Here is a 24,448-nt window from a genome sequence, read left to right as displayed (position 1 = left end):
GTACAGTGGGAATGCAGGAAGTCATCTTTTGCTAAGACATTAAACTCTTGTATTCTCTGAGCAAACTGCCACTTTTGCTATTCTAACTCCACAGTGACAAAACCGAGGAAGAAAAAGTGCAAGGGTGGCAAGAAATATCAGGAATAAGCAAAAAGCATACGGCATATTGTGACTGTTTAGAGTTCCTGTTCCTAATATTTCAACAGAGGCAACACTCTCCTTAACTGATACACTACGTTTGCCAGCACAGTCTACATCTACTGCTTTTTGGATAGTTATTAGATCAGAAAACTGCTGTACTGAAAAAGCTCATATGCGATTCGCTTTATGCTTGTGCCACTGGTTACACACAGAAAAGTGACCAAATGCTGACATCCTCATTGGGAGGCAAGGTTATAATTTTACATGCTCTTTCAAAGTGCCGAAGGGGAGCAAAATAGCTGTGCAGCAGTAATTCTTGTGTATTCACCGGTCTCCAACAAAGGCTTTGAAAGTCATCCTGCAGGCATTCAGATGACCTCTAAAAAAAACGCAAAGGAAGACGACGAATGATAGATATTAAATCAAAAACAGCAAATATAACATTTTGAAAGCAGCATTATGAGCATAGAACTGTTCACCATCAACCTGAATACGTTTTTTTCAAAGCTTGCATAACTTTCCCCCATTTATAACTGAGTTTTTATGAGTTGGTTGCTGCGGGCCTGCCTGCACAAATCACTGTGGATCATCAATCACGAGTGAGTGAGCCTGCCTGTGTGGGTAGTACAGCCAATTGGGAATTAATATGGCAAATTATAACATGTAAATGAGTAACTGGTAACTTAAGGTGGGTGATTCTACAAACACACTCGCTGATTATTAGGCTGATGGTTTGTTTCGCTTTCCCACCCTGAGGACAAGTGTTTTTAAATACTATGCTGGTTGTTTCTCACCTGCACGTTGGTGGGTCTGGATTTCCTCCAGGCCAGTGAGAGTTCTAAGAGACCTGCGTTCTTTGAAGGCCACAACAGGTAGCATATCCTCCTGACTGTTCAGGCCCAGCTGTGTGGTTTTATTTCCCACTGGCACCTTGGCTGTATCTTCTATTGTTCCATTGTGCACAGGCTGCGTGTTTTCCTTTGGTTGGGCATCATTTGACATAATCCTCACTGGAACAGATTTCTGTGATAAAAGACATTAATCATTTTAGTCAAGGACAAGTTGTGTGGCTTTTAAAAGTTAAACAGATTGTTTAATAGCTGATGCAGAATGTGCGTCATGACAGACCTGAGGCGGTAGACTTTTTAAAAAACGAAACACTTAATCTCACCGTATCTGGAGAATCAGTCCTTCTGGTTCTCCGCATGATCTCCTCAAGTCGCTGCAAAAGAAAACAACATTCACTAAAATACTTTCACTCAGAGAATGCATTCAGTGTCTTTCATAAAACAGATTTTTCGGCACACCCTGTTTCCATAATAAATTTAAAAATGCTTACAAGTTAAAGGTAAAATAGTAAAACATCCACTTTTAAAAATACTGTCTGTAATATATTTTTTTGACAACCGTGGCAATGGCTAAAAGCTAAAATGAGGCAACTTTTATTGCAGAGTCTCCTGATGTTCCAAGGAACAAGGGTACCGATTTTCAGCCTCGTCCCTTGTGTACAGAAATGTCTCTGGGCTCTCTAAAACTCTGAAAGATATTAGTGATCACAGTGGATGAAATCTCCAAATTATTTAGAATTAAAAAGGTTCTTCTTAAATGGCTGAAATATTCTGTCCATGCAGTCTTACACAGAGTGATGAACCCCAGTGCAGCTTTATTTCTCAAAGTTTCTTGCTCTTTTTATACTCATTGATTTTTCTTCTTAACTTTATAAGTTGTCAGATTTTGGTATTTCGTTTTTTTTGGGGGGGGGGTTAGCATTATACAACAGCGCCATTTTCAACATGTTGCAGGAATCAGGTTCAAACAATGAATGGAAACAATAAAATCTCAGTTTTTTAAGTCTTTTAAATATTTTCAGTTGCACAGTGTCCATTTTTATCATTGTAACTTCTTTTGCTAAGTGGGGTGTATTATTATTTTTTGATTAATTCAGTTAATGTGTGGCCCGAGCTGTATACAGAAATGACGGCCGTACTTTAAAATCCTAGTTGTCACCTTTTTCCTTGCTTGGCGCTCTGCCTCCTCTTTCTGTGCGAGCATTTCCCGCTCTTGTTTCAACTGCTCTGCTCGTGCTTGCTCTTTGGCTAGTTCCTCCTCTCTCTGCACAGACGGGTAAAAAACATTAAGTAAGAACGTGAATAGAAAACCAAATTTATCTACGAATATAATGCATGATAACAACAAACTTTTCTGTTTCCCACCTGTTTCTGCAAGAGGGCAGCTTCCCTCATAGCCTGAGCTCTCTCTTCCTCAGCTCGTCTCTGCTCTTCTTGCTCCCTTTTCCTCTTCTCCTCTATGAGACGCTGAGCCTCAGCCTGCTGTCGTGCCCGCTCCTCTGCCCTCCTGCGCTCAAGTTCTTCACGGCTCTGCCTGGATGTTATTTCTAATGTTCTTAAAAGCTTGCTAATGAATATTGTTACCATATACTTGGATGTGCTTTTTTACCTTTCAGCCTCCTCCCTCTGTATGCGCTCCTGCTCCTCTTTCTCCCGCTGTAGTCGGGCCTCTCGCCTCTTTTCAGCCAGGAGACGTGAGGCTTCCTCTGGGTCAGTAGTTCCAGCTGAGGGGCGGGACATGACTTCAGGAGTCTGTGGAGCTGGACAAGGAGGCATTTTGGAGAGACCTAAAGAGAAATAATTTACACTTCACTATAAATATCCCAGAAACACATTGACACACTTTGTGCTAGATACATTTTTCTAGCTTACCTCCATCTCCTGCTGTTCTCTTTGATGTCACTTTGTCTTTGTCAGGCAAGTTTGAACTTGGAGTCTCCTGTGGATTTTTACCCCTCAGTTTCTCTTGCTGAGATTCAACTGATTTCCTGACAGGCCTGGAGTTAGCAGGAGAGAGGGCAGAGTTGCAAGCAGCAGCATCTTCCTCAGGGAGTGATGGGAGCTCAGGCTGGAGCAGGGTTGGCTGTTTGATGACTGATCTTTGTGAGGTCCTTTAAGAAAAATTAAAAGGGAGCATTTTGTTCACATTACTGCCGCTCTGTCTCTGATGCACAGTTGTGGCACTTTACCTACCGTTCTGATGATGGAGAGGATGTTCTGCTCGGCATCAGAGCTGATTTTACACAGACGCTGATGGTATTTGATTGAACGTTAGAGCGAGTACTTGAGGTCCTCTTAACAATGTTTTGCTGCTTTGCTGCTTTTATCTAGATCAAAAGAAAATGTTATTTCCAATTCAAAACTGTGACTGAAAAAAGAGACAGCTGGCTGATCGTAAAGATTTCTAATGAAAAGAAACAGCTAGCTATACCTGTGCCACACTGATGCTTCTGTGCTGGCTGTTGCGAGAACCAGAGGAAGCAGATGGCCTGTTGTGGACTGAACCAGAGTGATGCCGGGGTTTGTGAGTGGTGGTGGTGGTGGTATTCATGGAGTGGAATGAAACTGCACGGCGACAAACATGGACAACTGAGCCAGTGTTTTGCGCCATAATTATGGCAAATTGGAGAGCAATGCACAAATGGTGGGAACAGTGAAAAGGGTGGAAATATGAAGTAGTGTATCAGCAGAGAGAAAAACAGCAGCGTTAGAGACCAGAGGGCCCTGAGATATTAGTTGTTGTAGCAACAGAAGTTCCTTAATGTTAAATTAAAATAAGTACATTCTTCTGTTATGGGGGAGAGTACCTTGTTCTCCTGACTGACAACCAGCACTCTTGCTCCTGGCCAGATAAGAGCATGTGGGGGTAAGGAGACGACTGACCAGGTTCTTCTCCCATGTGGTCAGTGGCAAGCGATGTGGAACTAGTGTATTAATCAGTGTAAAGTTTTAAATGCAGCAAAAACAGAAGATAGGGTCTGCCAAGAATTGTTGTGTTAAGATATCGTACAGAGACAACAGATACTGCAAGCAGGTTGTTATGAGTTTAGTAAGATTATGTTAGAAAAAAAGAAAGGAGAGAGAAATGAAAGCACATTCGCCTAGCTTACCATTTTTAGTGAGTTTCCTTCCTCTTGCATTTTGACTGAGGCTCTGCTGGGCCTTTTGGCTCTTCTCGAGTGTCCTACGCACTGCAGATTCATATCGTTCCTTAATTCAGAAACACCTTTGAGTTAATTTTACTGAATTTAGCCTGAACAGTGAACTCATCAGCATTGCTGGAAATAAAATACTCGATATCCACCATCAAAACTCACTCTCTCCTCTTTGAGCCTCTGCTTCCGCTTCTCTTCCACAGCAGCACGCCTCCTCTCCTCTTTGAGCCTCTGCTCCAGGAGTTTCTTCTTGCGCTCCTGCAGTTGTTGTTCATAGTAAAGCCTAGCCCGCTGCTCCCGCTCTAACCTGCTCAGTTCCCGAGAGGCTAAGAATGAACAAAGCAGTACAACATGGATTTTTGTTTATGTAAATATTATTAGAAATTGAGGTAGTGTACTTGCAAGGACATGTGAATATTACCATCATGTAGGGGCCCACATACCAAGTAGCTTCTGGTGCTCTTCTCTTCTTTCTCGTGCGGCTTTCAGCCTCTCGTCAACATTTTGTCCATTACCTGCTAGGATGCAAGGATACGATATAATAGCAATTTTACTTACAGAAGTAAAGAAACATGGCCTGACATCCTAAAAATGTGACAGCAGGGTGAGTGTGCTCTCAAAAACCTGCAGCAGCCCGAGGAGTAACTGTGTTGCAGATGTTGACAGAACAGGTTGCTTTCTTCACTGTCGCTGAAATCGGTTTGTGATAAGAGCCATTTTCTGTCAGAGAGGGGAAAAAAAACTTATTCTGTAGAATATTCCTTCATCAAGGCTTTATTTTTTGTAATAAAACGCATACTCATTACACAGATACTTGGAATTGTCTCCGTCTGTAAACAGACATAAGTTTATAAAACTAAATTGTTTGAGGTAGCCCTTGGACACAAACTCAAATCAAATCAGCTTTTAAGAAGCTGTCCCAAACAGTGGTGGTTCAGGACTGTTTGGCCCCAGGGTCAGCTCCACATGAAAGAGCCTTTATAAATTGCCTACATATAAAAGGCTAGCACCTGATCAGTCCTCATGAGTGCAGCTGAATTAAACACTGTAAAAGGTTAAGATAGAGTGGCACACGCAAGACTGAAGAGTAATTAGTTTAAACAAGGTGTTTCTTTAGGGCTGTACCGTGTACTGGTGTTGTTAGTTTATTTTGTAATGTGTACAAACAGATGCCTTGTTATTTAGTTCACGGTAGTCATGTGCAAAGATTTCTTAAGAGAGATGCATAATCTATACGATCAACTAATAATCGATATGGTGCAATGATCCTATGGTTCTAATCTACAATCTCTGATTCAATGAAAAGGCAGGTTTGATAAGATAATCATAGAAAGCGCAGAAAAAGGCTACTAACCTTCTGTTTTTTCATATCTGTTTCTCTTTCTTTGGCTTTCGATGGTACGTGTAGAAAGAGGTCCCTGCGATGGAGGGATGACACACTGTTTCTTCTGCACAGCCATGCTATGTACTGAACCTGGCATACCAATGCTCTCCCTTAAAAACCCCCTTCCTTTCTCTCCTCCTCCTCCTCTTTTGAATTTCTATTTCAAGATGCCTCTGGGTCCTCGGTTAAGTGTGCTGTGCGTGGAACTGCCTCCTGCATCAGCTGCTTGTCCATCTGTGCCTCACAAATAAACAGGGAGAGAAGCAAGAATACAAAGCCTTTAGTTATACCCGTGTCCAATGGATTGGAAAATATTAAGGCAGGGTTGTTCACATTGAAAATTTCCTCCAGTCTCGTTCAGGATTACGAAAGTCTGAAGAGATTCTGAGCCTCTGTGAGTCTCATCTATAAAAAGGCTACTCCCCCTTTAAAGATCTCACCCTTGTGAGCTGCTCTGCTTTACTTTCACATAATATAGCTGTGTCACTTTAATTCCCCCACCTCACTGCCTGTTTGCTGGATGGAAGCAGGCAAAGGGATGCAGCATTTCCTGGAGGCCGTAAAAAATTGAAGCAAACCTCAGAGCTTGCCATCATGTATAATTACCATTGCATCACGGCTGCAATATCCAATGACATATATTGCCTGGACATTAACTCGCTGTGATGCAGTTAGTGTTCATAACAGATGAGACGAAAATGGCCTTTTTCCCTATGATTCATCCTTGGCGAATGAAATAGTCTGACCACTAGATGGCGGGCTTTCTTTAAAGAAACAGATTCAGCTATAGCCATTTGACACGTGACATTTTTTACATGTGACATTTTTACTTAATGGTTTGTTGTTGTTAATTTATGTGCTTTACCACTTGGATTTGTAAACAGTGCATTATAACTTAGCTGACCAGCAGTCCCTGTGCTACACTTATTTTTAACCTTGACCTGTCACCTCAATTTTTCTTACAAGTTTAAAAGATAGCAACGCCATTCAATAAATTTTCAATCTACTTAGAAATCGACTGAAAACAGAAAGTGTGTATATCTCACATGGATATTTAATTTAAGGCTACAACATGATTTAAATGCAAAGTTTGATACCAGAGTGTTATTTTCTAATATTCTTTGTAAAACTGTTATTTATGACAAAGCTAATCACAAATGTATGAAAGCTTAGTGGGATAAAAATTGCTTACACATTTTTATGCATTTAATCTTTGATTATTTTGCAAAGTTTATATGCTGATATGTAACTTTTTAAAAGTATTATTACAAAACAATAGATGAGTACAATCAAATGAATGCATTCATTTTACATTACAGTCTTGTGTTCAATAATCAATATTAGCTGAGAACAGGTTGTTTAACCTGCTCATTTCTTCCTTCCTAATTGCCATCATAACATAAAACACCATTAAAGATGGAAATCATCTGCCAACCTAAGCAAGAGATAATTCTCCATCCATGGTTAGCTACAAAAACACTAAGCTAGCATGCCTATTAGCTGACTTTCTTCATGAAGCTAAACTATCAGCTGAACTTTTTCTAAAAAGTATAAAACGTTTAGCTTTTTATTAGCAAATATCTACTGATAAATAGTTAGTTTTGAGAGAAAAGAAAACATTTTATAGGCATCTTACATACAACTGTTAGCATTAGATTTAGCTAAAATAAAGTCTATACTGTCTCTGAGTAAACTTAGAATGACCCAATCAGGAACCAGAAAAGAACTGTGCTGGTGCAGTTTGAGTTGAACTGTTAATACTACTACTACTACTACTACTACTACTACTACTACTACTACTACTAATAATAATAATAATAATAATAATAATAATAATAATAATAATAATGATATTGATATTGATAATAATAATAACTAGACAATGAAACTGTTTTTCACTAGGGTAAACTAATCCATATCTGTAGGAAATAATTACTAATAACACTAACAAGGCTGGCAATGTTGTGTTATGTGCATAATTACATGCAACTCCACTCTTTTAGCTAGAAGGAACGACTGCTACTAACAGCTGCAATGAAAACAACTTTACAGCTTCTCAAAATGTATTTTTCTTTTCAAGCCCTACATACTTTATGGTGAATGTGTCCCCGTCTGGCAGCTTAAACATATAAACTTTCTTTTGTGCTCACTATAGAGACACAAATGAGTCCAAATTATATGTTATCTTGTATAACATATCTTGATTTGGATCAGAAAACCTTGCCTTTTGACTCTCACTCCAAAGGCTTTTAAAAAAAAAAAAAGTCAGGTATGTTTAACAGTCCTTCTAAATTCGGTCTCCTCTGCACTGTGAGCAGTATTTTGGGTATCAGCTGACTGTTAAGAGTAGTGAAAGGATATTTGTTCCTTGTCTTTAGTTCCCTTCCAGGTATGGTCCTCTTTTTTTCAGCTGTGTAGTGAGCCAAACACAGTACAGCCAACTGCAGTGACAGTTCTTCGGCCACCAGGTGGTGTTTCCATTCCTTTCTTGGGGATTAAAGAGAGAAACATGGTAAGATGCAAAAATGTATAGACTCTCCAAGCACTGTCCATGATGTGCTCACACAATTTGACAACACAAACGCTCTCACATGATTTTTGTTTGCCCATTATATGATAATAGGGTGTTTTATTATATATAGTACACATTTCTATCCACAGACATTAAAAATAATCACTCAGATTCTGAGTATTTCTTTAGTTTCTGAGGTCATATAGGGTCAAATACACCCAGGCCCTACTTGCTGACTAGTTAGCACAATGCCAACTCAACACCACCACCAACAATGCCCTGTGGCTGTGTTTCACTGGTCAAGCTTGCCAGAGTCGTCATCCAAACAGTCTGAAATGTGCCCCAATGATATAGTACACCACAGTCAGCTGGTGTCCCCACAGAGTCAGTGGAGCATGAATAAGATGTTGATAACCAATCTACAACCAACAGCCAAAAGAGGTCTTTGGACACTGGACCTACATGGGATAAGGTTGCATGATTGGTATCAATTCATTCTGTGACTCATCTGTGACTCATCCTAGACGACATTGTCAAAGGTGTCACTTTCTCATGCATATTCATAAGTGTTACCTAAATATTCATCCATAATATAGATAATGCTTTCTTTTATTGCACAGTTATTGTGTTTTGAAACTCTTATGTTGTATAAAGAAGTCCACTTCAATCTGATTTTATTCAAGGCGCTTAATATTGCAAGGTCAAAACCCTACAAAATTAGCGAGAAATGCCCAACAATCAGATGATCCCCTATGAGAAAGCAATTGTGACAGTGGGAAGGAAGAACTCCCTTATAACAGGAAGAGACACCCAGCAGCACCTGGATTAGCCCTCTGCTCTAACAAGCTAGAAGGTAAGAGGAAAGAGTAGAGAAAAAAAGAAGAGCACAGAGACACTAGAACAAAACAAAAACTATGGGAAATTATTAATTCATGTTAATTTTTGTTCTTTGTCAAAACAGAAACACCAGCGATGGCAGACTGGTTTGGTCCCTAGAGTCATCTTCTGTGCTTAAAGTTGAATTTGATGACAACATCTATCAGAGAATGAGGTTAGTATATGAGACAGCAGGGGCAACCAGTAACTTTGCACTATTGGTGACACGGTTAGCTCTCCTGGAGGAACTAGGACATCTCCTCAACCCCTCTTAGCTGGTATTGAATCATGTAATTAACAGCAGAATCCCTCAACAGACACCAGTGACACCACAGGCTGGTGTCACTGAGCTGACACTTCCCACTGCGCAGGTGGGAAAAGAATATATCTGTTACGGATCTAGGTAAAAACAAGGAAGCTACTGCACAAAGTTAAAAAGTGTTTTGTTTGAAATGCATTTCCCCAAAATAGTTTCATACATGCATCACTTAAAATAGTCTTTGCATCATTTAATTAAGAGTGTTATCCATAGGCATTTTTCCCTACATGATAACAAAGATACTGTGTTTGTGTTATTTCCTGCAAGCAAATCTATTTCTTTTATTGTGAACAGTGATACTGCCTCTTAATGAGGTTGCCACATGCAACACTGACTGGGCCATCTAAATAATTTAGGGACTTGTTTCATCGGATACTAGGAACTTTAGACTTTGACGTATAGCTTACAGACTGGCTGTATGTGTAATTGATGAGATGATGAGTTGTACTTCAGCATGCAAGAGAAGTTGCATTGAATAGAAGTTGCTAAAGCATATCTCAGGTCGGCAAAATAATGCAACACAATCAAGGCTTTTGGCAAATACTTCTACTCCCCCTGTTAAAAACACATGCTGGTTCCTTAATCTTTCAAGTAAATAGCCCTAATGAAATAACAACAGTGACTCAAAATTCAGGTCATCTTTGAAATTGCTCAAACTTAAATGGATTTGAAACGCAAGGCATTGCAAATATGGTTTGACATCATTTGGCAATTGCACGATGATGATAAAAGAAAATGCATGTGTGCCCCAGGACCAAATTGTGCGCAGCACCTTATTAATGATTAAAAGGCAGCATTCTTTCGGCTAGGATGGGCTGACATTTTGGTTACTTCCATGAAATCCTATCACTCGTTACACAGCAATATACTGATTACCCAAAGTTCACACAGTTTAAAGCACTTCCAGTAGATTTTTTTATACAACCCTAACTTATGGTAACACTATGAAAATCTTAGAATTGTCTTTATCTTCACATTGTAGCAAACTTGATTATTATTTAGTGCAACATACTTTCTAAATTGTACTTAAAACATACTTTCCAGTAGTGGTATTGAAGCTTTGCAGGCTATGTTAGGAAGATTCACTACAATAGAATGATCATGAACTATCTCGTTCATTTGAAATATTTTAGATATATTTATATATATATTTAAAAAAAGAAGCTTAATACATATATCCTTTGTAGCAGACAGAGCCTGTGTGGATTGGCAGACAGTGACGTCTCTCAGCGGTCCCTAGTTATAGTTACCAGTCTCGGGTTCAACACTCATGCACTATTCATTGGTGTATCACATCACTCCTGCCCAACTTTAGACTTAGACAAACCAAATTCTTTTCTGCGCAACTTTACTTTGTAGCCTTATTCTTTGTGCTGCGCAAATGTCTAAAATGTTTACGTAGTGTTTTTGCCATTTCCAGAGGGAAAAAAAGAGGAAAAAATAACAGCCTGCTTAGAGGAAGGACACAGGGGAATCATTCCTTCTGTATGGTATGTATGATCAGATTATTTGAAGTCCTTAGCAACACCAAGTTAAGTGAAAGATCAGCTGTACTGTGCAAATAACTTTGGCAATTAGGCCTCAGTGTTTTTGCAATATACTTGAAAGACTGTTTCTTTGATGAGGAACCCTTTCGTGGCTTGGTAGATTAGATTCAGTTGAGTTAAAAAAAAGTTATGTTTCAGAGCTGCAAAAATATTCATTCTTTTAGTTATTCTAAATTTTCTAAGTGTGCATCTCATAAGAGTGCTTAAGTTGGTATTGGTTTGAGCAGTTTGAAGCATTGATGCTTGCTTTATACATTCAACAGAAAGTGTTGTAATATATTGCTTTGTTTTTGGATATTAGTGAAAACTGAAAATATAAAAAAGCAAAATTCAAAACAGCTAGAAAAGGTGACACATGCTAGTTAATTGACACCACAGAAATCCAATTTTCCGTATATTTTTTTAAATCTCAGATAAATGAGGGAAAAATTGAATTTTCCATTGTCCAAGCTGTTAATCATGTCCTTACGTTTTCTTTTATCCTGGCACCTGCCCCACAGTGTGCCACTTCCAAAATTAATTATTTTAAGTGTATTATTTTTCACAATGCATGTGAAATGTATCCCCTCCAATTCATGTATTAAGGTCAGCCAATCTAAATAATTGAAAAGGCCCTTTTTAAGGGTAATCCGGGGTGTGGTAGTATGGTGACACCCTTCTTCTTACACACCTTCTGTGCTGTGTTCTGTCCTTACACTTGCTTTTTGTTTGCTGTTTGTTTTAGCATTTAATTTAAACAGTCCTAATAATTTAGCCTCTATCTGCAGCACAGGCCAATAGTAAAGTGCCATGGTTTATTCTGCTGTGGTTTTGCAGGTGTGTTACTGAAGAATGGGTTTGGTTGCTGTTTCTGGCAACAGAACATGCACAGAAAATATACAAAAAACAAAAAACGCACAGACCATTAGTTCACTCATATTGATAAAAAGAAAAGTACAAAATTGTTATGAAATTTTTATTGTTTTATTTTTTTCACAGAGCACTCGATGATTGTCGTGAACCATGAAGCGCAGTAAGAACCGTGGACAAAAGGAGGACAGAAATGGAGGTATTGGCCATCATGGATGATTAGGTCAAAATAACTCAAAACCCAGCAACCACTCAAAATGTATTAGTATCCTGAATATAAAATACAAAATATCAGCTTTTATATGCCAATCTTGTTAACATTTCAATAGCCTAATAGCTATTTGGATATTAGATAATTAATCCTGCACTGTTGCTTCTAATTGGTAGATGTATCATATCAAAAGGTCAGCAGGATGGGTTTCAAATTATGTTCTATGGTTTCATCTCTCTGTGTCCTCTTGGTGAAAACAACTAGTATAATGTCGCTACTATTAATGGTGTAAGGCATTGGTATCAATCTGGGAAGGGTAGTATTTTGGCTTTATTTCCTGAAGTAAATACTGGACTGCCACTGTCACAGCAGTCAGGCTACCTGCTGTATTCTCTTTTGTCTCTACTGGGAGAGGCTGAAGGTATTTTGGGGTCTTCTCTTGTAATGACATTCTTGGAATTAACGCTGCTACTAAAATAACTCGTTTTCCTCACTCTGTGTCTTTTATTTGATCTACAGATGAGCCAGCAATTTTGGAGACAGAGGACCTGGATCGCCAGGGCATGTTCATGGGAGGAGGCGTGGACCCTGACACCATCTCACTGGCCTCAGTCACAGCTGTCACCACCAACGTGTCTAATAAGAGGCAAGAGTTCTGTAGTGCATGAACAGCAACAGAGATACACACCCTGGATCTCTGTTCAAACTGCTGCCATCCTGCAAAACCATTCAGAACAATAAAAATGAGAACGAGTGGACTGAGGAACAGTTAATCCTAGCATTTGCTTCCACTACTGAAGTTTCCACCTCACTACACACTTGACTATAAACACTTTACGCTAGCTAAGTTGTGCACAATGCCGCTGTGTTTATTTTTTATCTTTAGTTACTTACCTATTTGTATTAATTCTAATTATTTATTATTTTTATTTTAATTATACATTGTATAATGACAATGAAGGTCATTTATTTGCGTCTGTCTCACTCTACATTAACCACGTTCACATTGCGATGCAGGTCAAAGCCAGACATCAAGATGGAGCCCAGCTCTGGAAGACCGGTAGACTATCAGGCAAGGGAAAGTTGTTATTGAGTGTATTTATGTTTTTATATTTAATGTAGTGCTTCTTAAACAATAGCAAAACATTTGATTATTTAATTCCAGGTCAGTGTGACAGTGATTGAAGCCAGACAGCTGGTGGGCTTGAACATGGATCCAATGGTTTGCGTGGAGATCGGAGAAGATAAAAAGTACACCTCAATGAAGGAATCAACCAACTGCCCATATTACAACGAAGTGAGTCTGTCATTACATCATGTATAATACTTTATTAAAGTTTATTAAAAGGGCAACTGTGCATCATTGTCATTAAAACTCTTTTAATCTCCAGTATTTTGTGTTCGACTTCCACGTCCCTCCAGATGTTATGTTTGACAAAATCCTGAAAGTGTCTGTGAGTCGTCCCGTTCCTTATAGTTAAATGTAAAAGTCACTGATAGCAGTTCCTTTTCACAAGCGCACTAAACCCTGTGTTGTTTACTTCCCTAAACCAAACTATAGGTAGTGCACTCCAAAAATCTTCTGCGTAGTGGGACCCTGGTTGGAAGTTTTAAAATGGATGTAGGCACAATCTACTCCCAGCCTGGTAAAGAATTAATCGAGATCAGCTTTTTAAAAATATCACTACATTAATGATACAAATGCATTAATAAATATGTCTTCCTTGACTTGTAGATCATCAGTTTTACCACAAATGGGCTCTCTTGTCTGACCCTGATGACATCACAGCTGGCTGTAAGGGCTACGTTAAATGTGATATTGCAGTTGTGGCTAAAGGGGACACTATAAAAACTCCACACAAGGCAAATGAATCTGAAGAAGATGACATAGATGGGTAAATAAAACACAGATGTATTCTTTTTTTTAACATTTGAAACTAGTGAAGAAAATATATTATCTCTCTATTTCAGGAATCTCTTATTACCTGAGGGGGTGCCTGCAGAGAGGCAGTGGGCTCGTTATTACTTGAAGATCTACAGAGCTGAGGGGCTCCCCAGAATGAACACCAGCATCATGGCGAATGTGAAAAAGGCCTTCATAGGAGAAAATAAGGACCTGGTTGATCCTTATGTCCAAGTACAGTTTGCTGGGCAGAAGGTGAGTGCTAACAAAGCTGCCATGCGTTCGTTCCCCTATGTAGCATTTTTTTTCTCATCCAGCTCAAAATCTAAATCTCACTGACATAACATAAGTTTACAATGTGTGATTGCTACAGGGGAAAACATCAGTTCAGAAGAGCTGCTATGAGCCTATCTGGAACGAGCAAATTGTTTTCACTGAGATGTTTCCACCACTCTGCAAACGTATAAAGATCCAGCTCCGAGATTCGGATAAAGTGAATGATGTTGCGATAGGAACGCACTTCTTAGACCTGCGCAAGATTTCTAACGATGGGGACAAAGGTGATGCAACTTTAAATGTTTGAAGAAATATCTTCTCCACAAATTAACTGCAGAAGATTTTCTTTTGACATGTCAGTTAGTTTTGCTCTTGCAAATTATTAGATTAAAATCCCCTTTTCTCTTTGTTTTTCAGGCTTCCTTCCGACTCTTGGGCCTGCTTGGGTGAACATGTATGGCTCCACTCGTACCTACACCCTGATGGACGAATACCAGGAGTTAAATGATGGACTTGGAGAGGGCGTGTCCTTCAGAGCCCGTCTGCTCATCAGCCTTGGCATGGAGCTCCTGGACACCTCCTCCCCTGAAATTACCAGCTCCACAGACGTGCAGATGGAGGGAATACCCAACATCTCAGAGGTGAATGCCTGACTGGATGGGCAGTCATGCAGATGGAGCCAACTGTTTCTCCTACTGATGGGTTATGTGCCTGCAATTACTGTGAATTATTAATAGTACCTGGTGTATTATTAATAGCTGTTTGCATCAATGTGGCTAAACACAGTGGTATCCCTCATAATATGGGATAAATTGATTGTTGTCAATATGTAATGAAAAGTGCTTTAACCTTTTTTTTGTTTTACATTGATGCCACCTTTATATAAGTCTTTATTCATTTACAGATGATTATACTTTTCCATTTTTTGTTTTCACAGATCGCCACTGGAAAGGTTGAGGAATTTTTCCTCTTCAGTTCCTTCCTGGAGGCCACAATGGTTGATAGAAAGATTGGTGATAAGCCCATACACTTTGAGGTCACCATAGGTACTTTCCATCACCTCGTTGTCAGTTTTAGTGTTTAGCAGACTTTCTTTTGAGAAATTAGCATGCCTAATGACCTTTATTAAATATCCTTACACTGTTTTATCCATTACTATATTAGAATAATAGCTGTGTTGCTGTAGTTTTTAAAAAATATAGAATCACATATATACTATAATTGCTGGATATGTAGTAAGTACTGCATCTTTTATGGTTTAACTGTTAACATCATGGTTGTTGCCAGGTTATTATGGAAATGAGAACGATGGAGTTGTCAAACCAAAAACAAAGGGGAAGAAGGGTGATGGAGACGAAGAGGAAACTGAACTGATCAACAATTCCAGTGAAGAGGAGATGGACGACGATGGAGACCTGCAGTCAGTGGCAACAACCCCACCCATGAAACCTGTCATCACAGACCGGTCAGAGCAATAATATCACATACAATACAAAAGTTTTTAGTTCTTGCTTTGATTTAAAAGATTGTAAAAACAGTTTAGAAGTATTGATTTAGGTATTTTAAAAAAACAACATGTTAGATACGCTCTAATTTTAATCCACAGAAATTATTTCCATCTGCCATATTTTGAGAGGAAGCCGTGCATTTACATCAAGAGCTGGTGGCAAGACCAGAGAAGGAGGCTGTATAATGCCAACATTATTGACAATATTGCTGATAAACTGGCAAGTCATGCATTAACTTAAAGCTAAGTTTGTCTAAGTCAACGCCAACATAATTTAAATCATTATCGTTATGTTGCTTTCATAGGAGGATGGACTAAATGATGTGCAAGAGATCATTAAAACAGAGAAGGCCTATCCCGAGCGCAGGCTTAGAGGTGTTCTTGAGGAACTCAGCCAAGGATGCAGGTCTGTGGTTACAAACCTAAGCTGCACATGAAATGTTTTTAATGATTGTAAACATTTGCACTCACCAAACCTTAACTCTTTCAGTCAGTTTCTTTCATTGGCAAACAAGGACCAGAGTCAGTCGGGCAGAACCAAACTTGACAAGGAGAGACTGAAGCTGTGCTTGTCGGAAGTGGTACGTAAACTCAAAAGAGTAATCTTTATTGTTCCCACCTATTGATTATATTTGTACTGTGCTAACTGCTGAACCTCTTCCTCCTTTTAGGAGGCCATTGGTCAGCAAGCTAAGACCATGAGGTCACAGGTGAAAAAAAGCACAGTGAGAGATAAGCTGAAGCTGGCTCAGAACTTCCTGTCGAAGCTGCGCTTTCTGGCTGAGGAAGTGAGATTTATGTCTATGTCTTTATTTACAAATAATCTTTTTTGGTGCATTTGTATGTTCTATAGTGGTTATTCAGTAACATATTTAAATGAGGACTCATTCTTATTGCAGCCTCAACACAGCGTTCCAGATGTTTTCATATGGATGATAAGCAATGGAAAGCGTATTGCTTATGCACGTGTCCCCTCTAAGGACATCCTTTATTCCAGCATATACGAGGAGAAGGGAAAAGACTGTGGGAAAGTCAAAACAATCTTTCTCAGGGCGAGTACCTAATCTATTCTGATACAAACTCCCAGTCTATAATGAAACTTTTCCTTATCTGTATTCTGTGTTCTTCAGCAGCTAAAGTGTTTTGTATTTTCCTCTTGTAAAGATTCCTGGTAAAAAGGGCTTTGGACCAGCTGGGTGGACAGTGCAATCCAAGATAGAGATTTATCTGTGGCTGGGTCTGAGCAGGCAGCGCAAAGACTACCTGAGTGGCTTACCTAATGGATTTGAGGAAAATAAGTTGTCCAGAGGACCCGGGTTGCCAGCCTCACCACCCATCAGCCTCACCTACATGAGTAAGGCCATTTTGCAGCTCACCTTACACCAGCTTTTCTCATAACAGATATCTACCATTCACACTGTGGCTAAAGGGACAAATTATACCCATTCACAGCTGTGTAAATTTATTCTTCAACTTTACTAGATTAGCTTTGTGAGAATCTCAGTTCAAAATTATCCTTTACCATATAGTTATATTTACTCTTTTTTATGGCCTTCCTCGCTTTAAGCCAGCTTTCTTCTGATTGGCTGCAGGTGGGTGGACATGCTATGCTCACAAAATAGACTCTGTTTAGATTGTCATAGTCACTATGCTGTCACCCACTGGATAGTGAGGTCTTGTCATGAGGCCTTAGAGAGATTTGTATCTTGGTGTAAAACTGGTCTTTATGAGTGAGAGGTGGATTTGACTGACATTAATCACCCATTCAATAGAAACTCATCAATCACAAAGTTTTCATTTCTTTAAGGTGGCCTTTATTGTCTTTCTGAACCTTAATAGTAACGAACAATCACACATAATTTCCAAACCATAATGGCACCTCCTGCTGGTCATTAGAGGGATTTGCTACTTGGCTTCTTTTTTTACACCTGGAAGCTGCAACCTGTCTTTTATATGGAGTGCATGGCAAAAAAAGAAAAAGTATATCTCTAAATCTAACGTAGGCAAGAATTACATATACTGTTATATACTTCTATGGTCACTTATGAGATTTTACTTCTCTGTAGTGAAACAAATCTTCCAGCTGAGGGTCCACATGTACCAGGCTCGCAGCCTGTTCGCCGCTGACAGCACAGGTCTGTCCGATCCATTTGCAAGAGTTTTCTTCTCATCGCAAAGCCAAGTCACTGAGGTGGGCAAGATCAAAAGTTGTTTTAATGAGATCACTTGTTAGCATGAAATTTTATGTACTTGAAAACCTGTTCTCGATCACTTTAAACGTTTTGTCTTCTTGCAGGTGCTGGCTGAGACCCTCTGCCCCACGTGGGACCAGCTGTTGGTTTTTGAGAATGTGGAGTTGTTTGGGGAGGCCAGTGAACTGAGAGATGACCCTCCTATTATTGTCATTGAGCTCTATGATCAAGACACAGTGGTAAGGGTTATTTTGATATACAGAGGCCTCTCTGTTTATAATAATGTGGGCAAAACCTCGACAGCAGTCTTACCATGATCCTTCATCTTTATATGTTGAAATGTATGACTAACCTAGTCACGAGAGACTAAAAGTAGCATGCGGTATACCCGCAATATTTTTATTTTTATGATTACATTTTTTTTGCATAAATGGTTGGGTTGATTTCATTGAGTTTGTCTTTGTCTCCATAGCAACCTGACATGAATTATATCTGAAGGAATTTGTTTGCTGACTGACTATTTTATATTATCTCCTGACAAAAACACCATTGTTTTGGATGACCCTTTGGATAAGTAGAGTGTGGATTGGCTTGATGTACTGTAGCAGCACTGTCATGTGTGCAGAGTAGATTCCTTTGAAAGGCATGCAAGAGGAATAAGATATGTCCATAAGGACCTGATGGACCCTCGTGATTAACTTATCCCTGTTGCATTCCTTTAAGTAAAACTTGTGCTTTTGTATGTGACCAACAGGATTTTTGACTTTTTTATAACCACTAACTGCAAGAAAGATTAAGTTGCTTTTGTTCTTTTTTTTTTTTTTATAGAAACAATGATTAAATATTCACTCATTTTCTGAATGTGCATAAATGCATATCTGTTTTGCAGTTCACTGGTTATTTTAGGGATCTTTCATTGTTTACTTTGTCTTTTATCTTCAGTCCTTTTTATCTAGTGTGAAACATGTGCACCTTGAGCCATGTTTCTTCCTGCTAATAGGACTACTTACTTCACAATCAGCTCTCTAATTGCTTTTTTAAATGCACTCATTGCAATATAAACACTAATACGGTAAGCCAAGAAGAGCATTTTTTAAAATAATCAGATTTTTCACTGCGTCTGGTCCTTTGCTTTCAGGGTAAAGCTGACTTCATGGGCAGAACCTTTGCTAAGCCTGTGGTCAAAATGGCTGATGAGCACTACGGTCCCCCACGTTTTCCTCCCCAACTGGAGTACTATCAGATCTACCGTGGAAACTGCACTGCTGGAGAAATGCTGGCAGCCTTTGAACTGCTGCAGGTTAGCTTTCCAAAGTACAGACAACATCAACCTGTGAGCTTATGCTTCCATCACTTCATTTGCTTCATAGTTCTTTATATCGTCCTTTAGATTGGCCCCAATGGAAAAGCTGACCTACCTCCCATAGATGGTCCTACAGATATAGACCGTGGCCCAATCCTCCCAGTACCACTGGGGATCAGACCAGTGCTCAGCAAGTACAGGATTGAAGTAAAGACTTCAGAATAGCTTTGACTGTTAACTGACGGACATTCACTGAAAGAAAGTAAAACATCTGTAATGTCAGCTAACCTTTCTTTTCTTTAGGTTTTGTTCTGGGGCTTGAGGGACCTGAAGAGGGTGAATCTCGCCCAGGTGGACCGGCCTCGTGTGGACATTGAATGTGCTGGAAAGGGAGTTCAGTCTGCCCTCATCTCCAACTACAGGAAAAACCCCAACTTCAGCACTCTTGTCAAGTGGTTTGAAGTGGTACCGTACTCGCACTATTGATATATTTTTCCGTCAATGCATTTGCGTTCAAACATAGAACTGAAGCTTGGGTTGACTCATGTCAGCCACCACACCTGCTCTGCAAGAACTCACTCTGGATTTTGTGTGTCAGGACTTGCCTGAAAATGAGTTGCTTCACCCGCCGCTGAACATCCGAGTAGTGGACTGTAGAGCTTTTGGCCGCTACACTTTGGTTGGCTCTCATGCTGTCACCACTCTGCGGAAGTTCATCTACAGGGGAGCTGAGAAGCAAGCCAACAACTGGTCCACTACAGGTATCAAATAATAGAAAAGTAGAATATATGTTTGCGCCACACAGTATTGTCTGACAGTTTGTGATGATGATTTTTTTTTTCTTTCAGAGGAAATTATTGTTGTCAGCATGGATTCTGAGCCTTCTTTTAAGAAAGTGGAAACTGTTGTCAAACTTGACTGTGTAAGTGTAACTTTTGAAAATTTGAAAATTATCGAGATAAAAAATACAAAGTAAACACAATCTGGTGTTCCTTTGTAGGGCTCTGATGCTGTGGTCAAAGTTGAGGTGAGTAGAGATCTGTGCTTGCTTGATTTATAAATCAAACTGCATTATTTTATATCACGGTGAATCAAGATGTCTCAAAGCCTTAATCAAAAGATCTGTGTTACTTTTATACAAAGGATGATGACAAGGATGGCAAAGGGAAGAAAAAGAAGAGGAAGAAGGGTGATGAGATGGAGGAGGAGGAACTTGATGAGAGCATGCTGGACTGGTGGTCCAAATATTTCGCTTCCATTGAAACTTTGACAGAGGTAACAAGTCTTATTTTGACTGATTATATAATGTTAACAATGTTGCAAAGTATGATGATGCAGTACTACACGAAAGTTTTGAGTTGTGTCTCATTTCTTTATGTTTTGCTTACTGCCTGTCTTTTAAATTTTTTTTAAAGTGTTCTTGAGCAATAGTGCTCCAGGATTTCTGTGGGACTTTCAGAGTTTTTCTTTGGATATTGGCTGCTTTTTTACTTATTTAGAGTCCAGTTCTTCTATGTGACCATTTTCCGAGAAACTGCTTTTTCTTTATTTGGTATCAATGACCTATATAACATAAAAAGACCTAGGGTGGAACGAGGGATGAACAAGTGTTTTGAACGAAAAAGGCGTTTCCCAAAGAGTTATTAGCCAAAAACTTTGCATATATCGCCATTATGTGCAATGTGTCCTTTAAAAAATTAAAGAAACTGGTAAAAGTGGAGGACAAAATCAAAAGCAGCAGGCCTAAAGACTATCGTCATATCATTAAGAAGTAGGAAAAAAGGCCAGCAAGAAATCACACAGAATCTGCGAGATGCATCTCCTTAGGTCTATCTATCTACTGCTCATTCAAGCCTCATCAGAAATGCTCTCGGTGGAAGGATGGCTGTCAAGAAGCCATTCTTATTAAGGAAGAGAAACAGGGAGAAAAGGCTGCGGTGTGCCAAATAACACAAGACCTGAGCTGAAAATCAGTAATAATATGTCTAATAGGGTTATGAATTCTAATTTGAAGCTTTTGGATCAAATCATTGTCAGTATGGATCAAGGAGATCGGGAGAGAGGTACAACACTGAGACACTATCAGTCATGGACTGGCCTTCCCGGACCTCAACATTACTGATGCATTGTGGGATAATCTTTGCAAAGAATGGAACAAAAGGCAGTCAACATTCAGAGAAGAGCTTTGAATGTCCTTCATAAATCCAGGAGAACTATTCCTGAAAATTATTTAAAGAAATAACAAGAAATCTTGCCTAAGAGAGCTTTGGCTGTGTTGAAGAATAAAGGTGATCGTATCAAATATTAACGTTCAAGCTCATTCAATCTTTACAAATAGTTCTTTCTTTATATACAACATTTCTGTATTTGTTTGCATGTTTCAGTAAATCATTGCAACTATTTTCAAATTTCCTTTCAAAATAAAGGGCAGCTAAAGACTTTTGCACAGTGCTGTTGATTGAATTTTTCTTCAAGACTTTTTTTAGACTTAATGGATCTTAACCTTGATACTATAGCTGATAAGTAGGAGGTTTTGTTTGGTCTAGACAGTTAAGAAATAGAGCTTTACTCTTTCAGTCACTCAAGGCTCAAGAGGCAGCTCTCTCAGACTCAGAGGACAAAGATGACATGGACATTGCAGATGGTGGAGGTAAAAAAAAAAAAAAAAAAGAAACCTTAAATTTCTTCTTTTTGTCATCAGTTTTAAAATCCACTAATTGCATCTCCATATGTTTTTGTGTTTGCTGAATATTGTTTTTATGTGCTTTAATAAAAATCTGTGATGTTCATAGTTTGACACGTGTGCCTAAGTTTAAAATTCATCCTTTATTAGCTCACTAACTCTGTTGTTTTGTTCTACAGTGCAGTAGTGAACCTCATAGCCTTCATAGCCCAAGAATGCCTCCATGTAGATGCTGACATGAATCCAAATTTCCATTCGTAGGACAATTGCTTGTTTTCTTCTCCCGTACATGCATATTTGTCATATGCTAGCCATGAAAGTTGTCAATAACAAGACAGTGACTAAAAACACAAAGATGATGGAGCATGGCACACAATAAAGAATCAGCCAATACCTACAGCTTACCTGGAGGATCCCGTCACAATACCAAGCATTCTCACTGAACTCTATACTTCAGGAGTTCAATGGCATGCTTGCTTTGTATCGTAATGGCAACTTTCATGTGGAATTCATGTCTCGAGCGCTCTGCTCCTTCTCCCTGTCCCTGTGTCCTCACCACTAACCTGTACTCAGATATCAAACCTGATGACTCTCCTGTGAAAGGCACAAAGAAGGGAAAAGGAAAGAAAGATAAGAAGAAACCGGCAGTCGACCCTTATGAGAAGAAAAAGCCAAAGCTGGATGAGCTGAAGGTATACAGTTGTGACTGCGACATACAGACACGGTCTTAGAAAACAAGTCATTCCAAACCTAATTTATGTGTTTACATATACACTTATCTGTGTTCAGGTGTATCCTAAGGAACTGGAAAGCGACTTTGGTAACTTTGAGGACTGGCTGCACAGTTTTAACCTGTACAGGGGAAAAGCCGGTGATGATGATGATCAGAATGTGACAGATGAAGATAGGATTGTTGGAAAATTCAAAGTAAGAAATTGTCTCTTCTTTTTCATTGATGATGAAAGTCAAAGCTCTTTAAATAATTCTTTCATATTTTCCTCTGAATGCCCTTTCATTTGTATCGCTGTGTCAATTCAGGGTTCGCTGTGCATGTACAAAGTGTCGGATGATATGCCAAGAGACATGAACTTTGATTCCAACATGGGAATGTTTAATAACATTCCTAGCAATGATCCCATTAACGTCCTTGTTCGGATCTATGTCATCAGGGTAAGCTATGTGCTCTGCTGTGAATATTTATTTCAATATCCTGGGAAGAGGTCCTTTAGCTCCTTTGAGTGCTCATAGTCAGGTTCATACCAAGGGTGCTAGCTTGTGGATGGTTCTGAGCTCTGCATACGTTAGCTTTAGCCACTTTGCCTTTGAGAGTTTCTTTCAAATACCCACCCACATTTGGAAATGTTTAAGGCTGACTGGCTGGTTACCGGTCATAGCCGAGAATGCTAGACTTACTTATTATTATCATACTCAGATTTATCCATTTTTTTTCGTAGGCAACTGATCTGCATCCAGCAGACATAAACGGTAAAGCCGACCCCTACATTGCAATAAAACTGGGAAAAACAGAGATAAAAGACAAAGAGAACTACATCTCAAAACAGCTGAACCCACTGTTTGGCAAGTAAGTAATTTTAGAGCATGGCCTTATCTATACGATCTTACGAAGTTTTTATTTTTTGTGAATATACTGAATTTTAATTAAAACCTTAAAACTAAAATCTGTCTCTTATTAGATCTTTTGATGTGGAGGCCACATTCCCAATGGATTCCACATTAACTGTGTCAATTTATGACTGGGACTTGGTGGGAACTGATGATCTCATTGGAGAAACCAAAATTGACCTCGAGAACCGTTTCTACAGCAAACACAGAGCCACGTGTGGTATCACACGCGCCTACGCAATGTAAGGATCACACAATCTGTTTGACTCAAGTAGCATTAGCCAACATGAAAGCAAAAACAAAAAAAAACAGTACTTTAATTTGTTCATTTTCAATAGATGCACTGCTCTTCACCACAAACTTTACTACAAATTCAATCAAATGAAAGCGTTCAGCTAGCTAACATTATAGCTCACAGCCACCATTAATAGTTAACCTGTTGCTAGTCTGTCTCCATAGATGTCAAGAAAAACCTAGTTCAAGTTCAAGTTCAAGTTCAAGGTTCTTTATTTGTCACATGCATAGTTATACAAGTATAACACACAGTGAAATGTAGCCTGACACGCTACTCGACATGTGCAAAAATTGGGGGGGGGTGTAGAGGAAGAACATTATATATATATATACATACATATAGTATATACACTGGGTGAATGTGCAGTAGTAGCAGCAAGCAGGTGAATTCTGTACATTAATATGAATAGACATCTGTTGTACTTAAAACTGCTTATGATAAAGTTTGGAGCAAAGACATCATGATTTCTCGAGAAGCCCAACTGGGTAACAAGGCAATTAAATTAATCTCCAGAACTGGGCAACTTACATCAAATCAGTCTGGATCAGGGGTGTCACAAGCCAAGGCTCGGGGCCCAGAATTGGCCTGGCAAAGGGTCCTAATCTGGGCCACTGGATGGGTTTGTAAAATGTGAAGGAGGCATACATTTTGTACTTTTACTTTCATACGTTTTACAGCTTTTTCTGCTGATAAAGACATCCACATGGCCAGTTGTACTTTACCAAAGTAGTTAAGTCACAGTTAATTAACATAAAAGTGGGCTGTGGCCCATGATGTAAAATGAGTTTGACGTCCCGGTCTAGATGAATTTGATTTGTGTTAAA

The 24,448-nt window shown here is 39.2% G+C and overlaps 2 protein-coding genes and 1 long non-coding RNA gene across 7 annotated transcripts in view; 2 read left to right on the top strand and 1 right to left on the bottom strand.

The window, feature by feature from the left end:
* Positions 1 to 407: 407 nt before the first annotated feature.
* Positions 408 to 6,191, bottom strand: LOC102295143 (ensconsin). 5 transcript variants are annotated; one of them, XM_005926070.3, is made up of 16 exons: positions 6,030 to 6,191; positions 5,499 to 5,762; positions 4,769 to 4,864; positions 4,588 to 4,662; positions 4,307 to 4,470; positions 4,100 to 4,199; positions 3,797 to 3,913; positions 3,421 to 3,578; positions 3,183 to 3,316; positions 2,862 to 3,100; positions 2,599 to 2,776; positions 2,355 to 2,523; positions 2,149 to 2,253; positions 1,313 to 1,363; positions 936 to 1,164; positions 408 to 520 (listed from the first exon to the last, which is right to left on the bottom strand). In XM_005926070.3, exons 2-16 carry the CDS (start codon positions 5,623 to 5,625, stop codon positions 510 to 512), a joined length of 1,953 nt encoding a protein of 650 aa, XP_005926132.1. In that variant the 5' UTR covers positions 5,626 to 5,762; positions 6,030 to 6,191; the 3' UTR covers positions 408 to 509. The 5 variants fall into 5 exon arrangements, with proteins under 5 accessions (XP_005926132.1, XP_005926131.1, XP_005926134.1 ...); XM_005926069.3 differs by lacking the exon at positions 6,030 to 6,191 and having other exon boundaries at positions 5,499 to 5,980; XM_005926072.3 differs by lacking the exon at positions 6,030 to 6,191 and having other exon boundaries at positions 3,421 to 3,554; positions 5,499 to 5,980.
* Positions 6,192 to 10,530: 4,339 nt separating this feature from the next.
* Positions 10,531 to 12,486, top strand: LOC121814803. Its single transcript, XR_006054576.1, has 3 exons — positions 10,531 to 10,725; positions 11,761 to 11,830; positions 12,362 to 12,486. It is a non-coding gene; the product is annotated as an uncharacterized LOC121814803 (long non-coding RNA).
* Positions 12,487 to 13,010: 524 nt separating this feature from the next.
* LOC102294849 (otoferlin) overlaps positions 13,011 to 24,448 on the top strand; it is a 17,752-nt gene continuing 6,314 nt past the window's right edge. Inside the window, exons 1-30 of the mRNA XM_042222394.1 lie at positions 13,011 to 13,139; positions 13,234 to 13,296; positions 13,404 to 13,488; positions 13,578 to 13,737; positions 13,814 to 14,000; positions 14,119 to 14,305; positions 14,439 to 14,662; positions 14,959 to 15,067; positions 15,309 to 15,486; positions 15,628 to 15,748; positions 15,834 to 15,934; positions 16,019 to 16,109; positions 16,200 to 16,316; positions 16,428 to 16,580; positions 16,693 to 16,882; positions 17,595 to 17,719; positions 17,825 to 17,959; positions 18,859 to 19,020; positions 19,111 to 19,230; positions 19,327 to 19,488; positions 19,622 to 19,784; positions 19,872 to 19,945; positions 20,024 to 20,050; positions 20,167 to 20,298; positions 21,601 to 21,673; positions 22,280 to 22,398; positions 22,496 to 22,633; positions 22,745 to 22,876; positions 23,161 to 23,288; positions 23,401 to 23,571. Coding sequence (XP_042078328.1) covers positions 13,053 to 13,139; positions 13,234 to 13,296; positions 13,404 to 13,488; positions 13,578 to 13,737; positions 13,814 to 14,000; positions 14,119 to 14,305; positions 14,439 to 14,662; positions 14,959 to 15,067; positions 15,309 to 15,486; positions 15,628 to 15,748; positions 15,834 to 15,934; positions 16,019 to 16,109; positions 16,200 to 16,316; positions 16,428 to 16,580; positions 16,693 to 16,882; positions 17,595 to 17,719; positions 17,825 to 17,959; positions 18,859 to 19,020; positions 19,111 to 19,230; positions 19,327 to 19,488; positions 19,622 to 19,784; positions 19,872 to 19,945; positions 20,024 to 20,050; positions 20,167 to 20,298; positions 21,601 to 21,673; positions 22,280 to 22,398; positions 22,496 to 22,633; positions 22,745 to 22,876; positions 23,161 to 23,288; positions 23,401 to 23,571 — 3,914 coding nt within the window. The 5' untranslated portion in view covers positions 13,011 to 13,052. The remainder of the gene's footprint in view (positions 13,140 to 13,233; positions 13,297 to 13,403; positions 13,489 to 13,577; positions 13,738 to 13,813; positions 14,001 to 14,118; positions 14,306 to 14,438; positions 14,663 to 14,958; positions 15,068 to 15,308; positions 15,487 to 15,627; positions 15,749 to 15,833; positions 15,935 to 16,018; positions 16,110 to 16,199; positions 16,317 to 16,427; positions 16,581 to 16,692; positions 16,883 to 17,594; positions 17,720 to 17,824; positions 17,960 to 18,858; positions 19,021 to 19,110; positions 19,231 to 19,326; positions 19,489 to 19,621; positions 19,785 to 19,871; positions 19,946 to 20,023; positions 20,051 to 20,166; positions 20,299 to 21,600; positions 21,674 to 22,279; positions 22,399 to 22,495; positions 22,634 to 22,744; positions 22,877 to 23,160; positions 23,289 to 23,400; positions 23,572 to 24,448) is intronic.

This window comes from Haplochromis burtoni, unplaced genomic scaffold (assembly GCF_018398535.1).
Source record: "Haplochromis burtoni strain Fernald_Lab_line unplaced genomic scaffold, NCSU_Asbu1 Contig_85, whole genome shotgun sequence".
NCBI lineage: Eukaryota > Metazoa > Chordata > Actinopteri > Cichliformes > Cichlidae > Haplochromis > Haplochromis burtoni.
This window is presented reverse-complemented; position numbering and strand designations above follow the sequence as displayed.

Coding starts and splice junctions, on each gene's coding strand:
- LOC102295143 (XM_005926070.3), bottom strand. CDS start 5,625: ATGCCAGGTTCAGTACATAGCATGGCTGTGCAGAAGAAACAGTGTGTC. Junction 4,200..4,306: donor AGAGGCTCAAAGAGGAGAGA/GTGAGTTTTGAT, acceptor TTCTGAATTAAG/GAACGATATGAATCTGCAGT. Junction 3,101..3,182: donor TCCTCTCCATCATCAGAACG/GTAGGTAAAGTG, acceptor TTTTTCTTAAAG/GACCTCACAAAGATCAGTCA.